This window comes from Phymastichus coffea, unplaced genomic scaffold (genome assembly GCF_024137745.1).
Source record: "Phymastichus coffea isolate CEN01 unplaced genomic scaffold, Cenicafe_Pcof_1.1 PCOF00148, whole genome shotgun sequence".
In the NCBI taxonomy this organism is placed as follows: domain Eukaryota; kingdom Metazoa; phylum Arthropoda; class Insecta; order Hymenoptera; family Eulophidae; genus Phymastichus; species Phymastichus coffea.
The window spans coordinates 799-9,983 of record NW_026706959.1 but is presented as its reverse complement, the minus strand read 5'-3'; the positions used below and the strand labels follow the sequence as shown (position 1 = coordinate 9,983).

At 46.2% G+C, this 9,185-nt stretch overlaps 1 protein-coding gene across 1 annotated transcript; it reads right to left on the bottom strand.

The window, feature by feature from the left end:
- Positions 1-15: 15 nt before the first annotated feature.
- LOC131672330 (PH and SEC7 domain-containing protein) lies at positions 16-8,323 on the bottom strand. Its single transcript, XM_058949476.1, is given in 14 exon segments — positions 16-3,585; positions 3,669-3,812; positions 3,900-4,044; positions 4,120-4,336; positions 4,433-4,599; positions 4,689-4,881; positions 4,950-5,143; positions 5,317-5,531; positions 5,710-6,672; positions 6,674-6,941; positions 7,442-7,787; positions 7,846-7,899; positions 8,002-8,068; positions 8,192-8,323. Coding segments are annotated over 14 exon segments (3,336 nt in total). The 5' UTR covers positions 8,306-8,323; the 3' UTR covers positions 16-3,336.
- Positions 8,324-9,185: the final 862 nt, after the last annotated feature.

Sequence of the window (9,185 nt, the reverse complement as noted above, 5' to 3'; positions counted from 1 at the left end):
TCAGTCCTGCCGTACGTAAAAATAAATGTACCATAGGCATTAAAGATCATTATTGAAATCATCATCGAATACAGTGAAAATCCGAGTCCTTGCGTTTCACTTTTTCACATGCTAAAAAATATTGACAAACCCGCAATCGATTGTAACGTACTGATCAATTTATTCGCAGCGGCTCGCTCGAGGGCACTAGTAAATCGGATTTTCTCTGTAATTTCATTTTTTGCACAATTTTCCAAAATTTTTAAGCTCGCGCTACTACCATTTATTTAGTATGCTACATCTATCGATTTCGATTGTTTCGAGCGAAAGTTAAACTTAAATTTGGTTAACAGAGTTACAGAAACATTCACATTGAAATCTTGTTTTTCGTTTCAAACATCTCATTTAAAAACTGATAAGTTTGAGAGATGCAAGTGAAGTAGTTCAAAAAAAGATGAGATTGCGAAAACACTGATAGGAAAAAAATATATCATGCTTTATTTAATACATTAATAGCCATGCAGTGCATATGTTTATATATGGAATTCATAATAATACGTGCAAGAGCATAACAAATGAAAGTAGTAGTAAGCACAAAGATTCAGGTCAAGTCTAAAGGCGGAAAGTATTTTCGGAAATCTGTCGTTTTTTCTTTATTTTATAACATGTTATCCACATATCTTACAATTTATATACAAGGATTTTGCTAAAATCTATGAATTTGAATCGCAATAATTTCAAATTATTCAAGTTTGTACATACCAAATAATATTAAGTAAATTATAACAAGCAATATATATATTATATCGGAGGCTTAGCCAAACGATAATAATTTATGATTCTGAAAATCATACAGCACACAAATGCGGAATAGGGCAGCCATAAGTTATCTTGACTTTTTTGTATCTATGTCCTGGCTTTATATAGTTCGTACGTTTATATTTTGGACTGATTCGTTTAATATAAACCTCATAAATTCTATATTACCGACCACTGTGGGCCCATGTAATCGTAAAAGAGTATTACCATATCAAAAAAACTTTCTTTTATAATTGATGAGCCTTGAAGATACGTCCTTTTAAAAAACTCATTGATCATAGTTTACAAAAGCATAGTTAGACAAAAATCTTTATAAAAAATTATAAAATAGTTTAATCAATACCATCAATAACTGCATATACTAGTAACAAAATCAAAATTCATACAAAAAGAATTTTTAGTGATAAACGAACAGTTTCAGTTCGTTCTGCAGCATAACAATTTAAAAATTACAAAGTTGTCAGATCTAATTGACAGTTTACTGCGCGATTTCCTTTTAACCATTTACTGTTAAAAACATACAAATATATTTTTTGTAAACTATAATTTAAATTATACACGTGTAACTTTATTTCATTTACTAGAGATACTCTGAGCACATTGACTTATGTTGGCAAAATGTATGCAATAACACTCCGACGGTAATAAAGCTTCAACGAAACAAAATGCCTTCGATATCTCATTTAAAAAATAAAAATATATGAACGTCATGTTCAATTTCTTAAAAACGGTAATTCTAATTTGTCTGCAATAATAATCTTCGAAGTATACTTTGGTTGTCTCAACAATTAATATTATAGTATATTAACTTTACTTCAGGTGACAAAAGATTGAAGAATTCGTATTTTCTAAACAAAAATATATAGTAGATTCTATAGTTTTTCCAAGTACTAATCCAGTCTTACTTTTGTTACAACTAACTGAAGTCTTATGGGTAAGAACTTTGGCTCATGAAAAATTCACGTCAAACGTACTAGTAATCATACAAACTTAACTAAAAGTGTAAGCTTTTTTACAATTTTTTTGCATTTATCTACACTTTAAAAAATATTTCATTAGCATTTATTGGTCTAAGCTCATTGAATTCTCAAGTATTGAGTTATTTATTGACAAAAACAAATTTTTACACAGCCTTTCCAACTTAAATAATTTTAATCACACCTTCACGGAAGTTTTTTAGGTCCAATGAATCCCAGATCATAAATGCTCATCTAAAGTTTTAAAGTACTTTAATAATAAGTATGCAAATTTTCACAATTTCAGCCACAACAAAAGCTGCTATCTAAACAGCATTGGAAAAATAAGAATTTTTCATGTGAAAATTTTAATTCTAACTTTAAAAATTGAAGTAAATTTTTAACTTCATTTGCAATATATCACGGGGGACATTAGCTGCTACATTTTCTGATTTTTTTACTTAAAAATCAATTGCAACTCTTTGTAAAGGTTTAAAAAAATGTGCAAGCTAGTATAGAAACGCCAACTCTGTACGTATTGAACTCATCATATTTATAATGTTGTTGTTACAACATTCGTAGCTTATTCATTAATTTTTTGATTATACATTGATTTTTACTTTAACATTAGAAAAGTTTAATACTGATTTTATAAAGCGTACTTTGAAAAGAAATTACAGATTATTTTTATATTTATCAAAATTGTTTGCTATTTTGTAGTGTAATGCGAAAATGATAAAATTATAACCACCAAAAATTAAATGTGACTCTCAGTACTAAACATTTTCGTGCAAATTGGAAGAATTCCAAACTTTTAAACATTCTGAATTTCACAGAAAATTATGTTAGATTAATTTAGACTATTTGTCATTTTTTAATATTTGAACGCAATGGCACAGAACCTTATAAATTATTTCGATTCAGTAAGGCAAAACTAACTGGTAAGCAAATAAAATATTGCTTTGTCGTTTCATTCGAAAGTCACGTTTAATTCTATATATTAAGGTGACGATTATTAGTATTTTGTAACTCCAACAACGATTAACTGAAACAATTTGCGTCACATATAATTCAGTATAATTGTTGAAACTTGAGACAGATTTAAAAGATCTCAGTAGAACCAATATCAAGAAAGGCTTGAGGCATACAGCCCAAACATGAATTAATGGTGTATTAATCTGTTAAGTATCATTAGTAATCAATGTACAATACTGTGTAAATATTAGTTTAATAAAGCCCTGATCCATTCACCTCTTAATAACTAGCATGTTAGGCTAGATGTATCTATGTACGCAGAGTTTGAATGTCATTTTATTATTCATTTTTAATGCAACGCAATTTTATGCACGATAGTATGTAAAAACTTTATTTGTAGAAATTAACACACATTATCATTCATTACTGGCAGTCTCTCGCGTTTGTCAATTGTACAACTAAATAGAAAATCTTAGAAAAGTAAAACTTGCTAAAAAAAGTATCTTATTTTTTTTTATTTCTTTTCTTTTTGCTTTTTATTTATCTTTTTCTTCTGCGTAGATAGAAAATGCTAGACCACGCATGCTGATAAGACACCCATTACACGTCAACCAATGTCCCCACTGTAGTCCTGACCATTTAAGAGATTACGATTGTAAATGGCAGCCCTGTAACTATACCTATTCGTAGCCGGCCGATCTGGAACCGGAGGTGGTACCAACGCCACATCAACATTCATGAAAGCACCACTGCCTTCGTCCACTTCGCCAATACTACTTTCTACTAAAGACGGCTCAATTTCCGTGTATGCTAATCGTGAACGTAACAAATATGCATACGTTTTGTACCTCTTGAGCTTAAACATCGAAACGTTATTAGTTTAATTTCTGTAACTATAAATGAGCTGTGCAATGACTATTACTAAAGTGAAATACACACTTCATAATGCAAATAAGCATCCTTTTCTTTGTAGTTCTGAACGGTAAGAGCTTTGGCACCTCTTTCTGGCGGATGACGTCTGTGCTCTTCCAATTCGGCTTCTAGTTTGTTTACTCTATCTTCGTGGTCGCGCAGCTGCTCTCTCTGAAACAGGCAACGATAAGCTGTTTATTAGTAATCCAAGAGATCAGCGGATAGAGCTGTTCATTAACGAAAGGCGCAACTACTCACTGGACTTAATTTTGTATGAGTGCATGGAAGCAAAGGCCGTTGAAACTTTCGTTGAGAACCTACCGCGCCGGCAAGTGGCTGTGAAGAAAAACTGGCGCAAACGAAATTGATCGTATCAATCCACGACTGCAATTCTTTGGAATCACTACAAATATGGAAAGTAAATATTGCATGAATAATCACGAAAACTTTTGTGATATGAAGCGTCATCAGCACATACCTAGTTTGAAAGAGGTATTCGGCTTGATCGGCAGTCTGTAACCTAAAGACGTGCTGCTTTTTCATGTAATCGGACGCTTTCGTTGCTAGGGCATGATGAATACGTATGGCATTGTGCAAGCTATCACTACGAAAGCCATGTTCATCTTTGTGCAAATATAATACAAGTTCTCGTAATGTACAATAATACATTTTCCAACCCCTTTTGCCGAATGGAGCTGAAAGAAATAAAATTAATCAAATGTGGTAAATTAGGAGCGTGAAAAGATCGGAGATGTCGAGACAAACGGAAAAATTTCCAAAGTGTCACGTACTTTTCTTTCCATTGGAATCGTAGCAGCACTTCCGCATAACGTAACCCTTTTTAAATTCAGTTGCGCCTGTAACGTTTGGCACATCGAGAAATGGATTTCCTGGCAATATAACGGGACTGTCTCCTTGTTGAATTGCTTGTGACGCAACTTCGTCACCTTCTTCGTCGCTGTAAACGCGTATGAAAGTAACAATTAATACAATCAAACTTATCGACCATCAGGACGTAGTCGCGTGGCTACCGGACGTTGTACTCACAGAGCCCATTCCAGTGGAAAGGACTTGATGGCGTTGTATAGCTGTTTTAAAACTTCTCGTGGGAAATTTTCGCCGTCATTGAGCTCCGAGAGATTCTCTATGAATTCCGAACATGACATTTTCCTACCAATGTTCTGACCGTGGAGATCCGTATTGAGCAACATTATAGCACACGTTAGAGTGTGAACGGCATCTGCAAACGGAGATACTGGCAGTGATAATACGTAGAGGCAAAGTAGAGCAGTAGTGGCAAATGCGTACCTTGCGAGTTGAAAGATCCGGGGTTGCAGTCGAGGTATCTTTTGGAAAAGTGAACGAGAACACGCTCTCGTTCTTGGGTCTCGCCGGTCAGTGAAAATTGAGCGAGGAACTTTCTGAGAGCCACGTCCAGCGTGTCCCGTTCGAAGTTGAAGTATTTCAAGTACTCTTCGGCCACTGCTCTGCTAAAATCGTTGCTACAAAATAGACGAGATCGAGGATAGAGTGCAAGTTACGCGCTATGGTTACTTGAACAGTTACTTTAAATTAAGAAGAATAAAAGGGGAGGGGAGTGAACGAACAGGCAGGCGGGCGAGCGGGCTGGCAAGAAGTGAATGACGGTGAGAACGAGGCGGAAGATTAGAATTACTTTTTACTAAGGTGTCTCGAGACATCGGATTTCTTGAAGCCGTCAAGCGAATGCAGTCGCTTAGCTAATCTGACAGCAGAGGGCAAGTCGACCGCCTTCGGACTGTAGTGAAAGCTATGTAAGCTCTCGATGTCGCTTTCCTCGTCCGCGGAGTGAGGCGGCGAAGGCGGTCGTTCGTCGACCTGTTCCTTGTCGTCCTCCAATTCGCGCAACTCCTGCAAGTATACGAGCGGTCAGAGAGAGAGAGAGAGAGAGAGAGAGGAGAGAGAGAGAGAGAGAGAGAGAGAGAGAGAGAGAGAGAGAGAGAGAGAGAGAGAGAGAGAGAGAGAGAGAGAGAGAGAGAGAGAGAGAGAGAGAGAGAGAGAGAGATTCAGCTGCCGTGAGGCGACTTACTTGGTAACCGGCGTATTCGTGTGCGAGGCCGTTGTTCCGGGGCTGGGCGGTGGGCGATTGCTGGCCGCCGGGAAGGGAGTCGCGTCTCGACTGACGTGGACTGGCATGTTTTTCCGGGCCCTTGACCTGTATCACTATCCTGTGCTGCTCGTCCTGCTGCTGCTTCTGCTTGAGGCGGCGTTGGGGCGGCTCGCTGGCGAGAATGGTGGAGTCGCTATCGCTGGGGTCGCTGACCATCATGAGGTCACGGGCGCTGAGAATGTCCATGGTCTCTTCGTCGTTGTAGTCGGGGCTGGACAAGTTACTGATAGCCTCGGACTGGCTGAGGTCGCCATTGGTGGCCAGGAACCCGGTGGAGTGCGGCTTGCTATGGAGTGGCTGCTGGGTGAGCAGATGGTGCGGCTGGTGGTGATGCTGCTGCTGCTGAGCGGAGGCAGCAAGGGGGTGGGCGTTGGCGGCTGGGGCCGGGGGGAACCTACGGGAGCCAGAGTTGGAGGACATGACGGACGACGAGACCGAGGTCGGGGAGGCAGGCGAGAGGGAACGCTGCGGGCTGGTGTCGCCGTTGGACGACTCGGAGGAGGAGGACGAATTGGAGGCCGAGGTGTTGCAGTTGGAGGAGGAGCGGGAGCCGGCGAGCGAGGACTCGGCGGAGGGCGCCGAGCCGACCGGTGCGTTGTAGGTCCACACGATGCGCTCGCTCGAGAGCCCGGCTCCGCAGCTCTCGGCGCGCGTGTCCAGCAGCGTGTTGAGCGACGAGGTCACGTCGTCGTCGATGTCCGCCTCGACGCCCGACATGCACGGGTCCTTCTGCAGCTGTAGGTGGTCCTCGGAGCGCGAGGTGCGCACAAAGCCCGAGGCGTACTGGCCGACCTGGCCGGCGCTCGAGGCCGGCTTGTCGGCGCAACCCCGCCGGCTCCTCCGCCGGGGGTTGCGGCGACTGCTCGCCCGCGCAGCCCATGCCCGAGTTAGAGTTAGCGTTGAAGTTAGTATCGGGGCCATGGTTATTGGCGGCCACGCGCCGTTGGCCTAGCTTCTCATTAGGACTTGTCGGTACCGAGTTATGGCGATGGTAGTTATTGTGATGGTTATGGTGGTGGTGATGGTGAGCGTGGTGATTGTTGTACCTCAGCGAGTCCACCTTTTTCTGGTGCTTCGGCAGGAAGCCGCTGCTCTGCTGAGTGCGCGATAGGTTCAGCATCAGATCCCCCGTCATCATGTACGCCTCGAATCTGCGATAACATATCAGTTCAGCTGGCTTAACCTCCGACTCGCGTCCATGATCGATGCGACTCTGAACTTGATTTGCCCGGGCCTGGATCCACGTCGATCGACGATTCTGCGAGCGAGCAGGTGAGCCAGGCTCGGCGCCGCACTACGGAGTCGCGAAAAGCTGCAGCGCGGCCTGTTTGCACGCTCGTCGCGATGAGCGCACTAACCAACAAATGCTAACGGCCAATCTAAATTCGGACCGAACGAAATATACGCGCGTCCCGTGCGCGTGACACGAGTGCAGTGCAAAGTTGGCGCCCGGTCGGAGCAAAGGCGCAACAGCGCCAGTTGTGCGATCGCAGAGCGCGCGACTGCCCGTTGAGAGCGAATTGACGTTCGAAGAGCAAAGAGAAAAACGCGAGAGGTTGAAAGGAGGAGCTCGAGCCGTGGGACGAAAATCGATAAGCCGGCACGCGTGCAAAACGCGAGCAGAGGGAGAGAGACAGAACGAAGGACGCACCTGGGGGGGTTCTTGTGCTTGGCGAACTTATCGGTGCCGAGGGGTTCCCACTGCAAGCGCTCCTCCTCTAGGAAGCTGTCGTGCTGCTGGCCGCGGACGGCGGGCAGCAAGGCCTCGAGGTCGGACGAGGCGGAGGCGTCGCTGCACGAGCCATTGCTCCTGGAGTGTGAGCTGGCGTAGCCGCTGGGCGCCCGGTCCGGGGCGGGCGGCTGGGCGCAGGCCGCCATGGCCGCCGGCTGCACGCCCGCCGCCTCCGCCGGCGGGCCCGCGGGCCCCTTGTCCGGCTGCGCGCCTATCGTCTCCGCCGGTGACAGTAGCCGCAGCACGTGCGCCTTGATGTCCGGATCTGTAACGAGGGGCGCGCTCAGTGTCGGCCAGATGGAGGCAGCTGCGGCCGGACTTACCCCTTCGCAGCTTCAAGGTCACCGGGTCCGGGGATAGCCGAAGGCACTTCAGCACTGAAACACAACGAGCAGAGCACGTGAGAGCGCAGCCCGCTTTGCGCAGTCACGTACCGCCACCAGCCGCCACCTCCTCCTCCTCCTCCTCCTCTTACTCACCTTCCTTAGTGCTCAACCGATTGACGTCGACCTCGTTCACCCTGAGGATCACGTCGCCGGCTTCCACCTGCAAGCAAGTCATCGCTGATCATTCAGTCGGAGCCGAGAGCGCGAGGCGGGGTGCGACGGTCACCGGGGAGCCAGGCGCGGCGCTCGTCGATGCCCAGCTGTCGCGAGGGTGCTCTGTAACCTGCTGCGCGAGGCGCTGGTACTTGACGTGCTCGAAACCACAGGGGCCGCGACGAGGGTCGCGCAGGACCCAGGCGCAACGGCCGGGGCAGCAGCAGTCGAGCGCGGCTCGCATGCTGCGCCTCCGCGAGCCACTGCGCGCACTGGCGTGCCGCTTGCTCGGCCGCTGCTGGCTCGGCGGCCAATTATTATTTTTACGCCAGCGCGCCTCGCCGACATTGACTTTGCTGTCTCGCGAGGCCGCGTACTTTCGGCGCCGATGTCGAGCGCCTTCCGCGACTCGGCAGGCGGCTTATCGGTGGAACCGTGTCGCCAGGCCAGTCGGGTTCCGCTCACTCGCGGGGACGGCCCCGACGGCCTATTGGAGTACGTCACTGCTCGAGGGAACCGCGCACCCCGAGCACCGCTCGCCGACGCTGTTGCTTCTTTGCGCAAAAATCCGCGGATCGCGTACGGCCGCCTGCTGGCGATGGTGGTATCGATCGAGTCGGGCAGCTCGTGCGACGGCCATGCAACGGAGCATCCCGACGGATAAGCCAATAATCGAAACTTTGTCCCGGCTCGAGCCAGTACGGGCAACTCCGAGAGACGTCAGTCAGGACAATGACGACTATTTCTGTCGCTTGCGTCGTCTATTTCTCATCGAGTCCGCGGCGCTATGTGAAAAAATATCGGTCGCAGCTCGCGAGCCTTTGACGTCGACATTGACGCTCGACGCTGAAAAGCGCGCCGCGGCGCGTCTCACGGAGACATCAGCCGAAGGTGGTCGGAGGAAATCGGAAATCGCTCGTCGGAAGGCACTCGACGCGAGGAGGCGCGGAGACCGATAAAGAGAGCTCGCACAGTCGCGCATCCTTGCTCGAGGTTCCTGCAATTGTCGTGCCTCGCCCGGACACTTTGCGGCCGACAAAGCCCTCGCCTCGACGATTCGCTATAGCGAAAATCGGAGGCGCGCTGATCGCAACGGCCAATTTCGGCTTCCGCGCGTTCGGGTT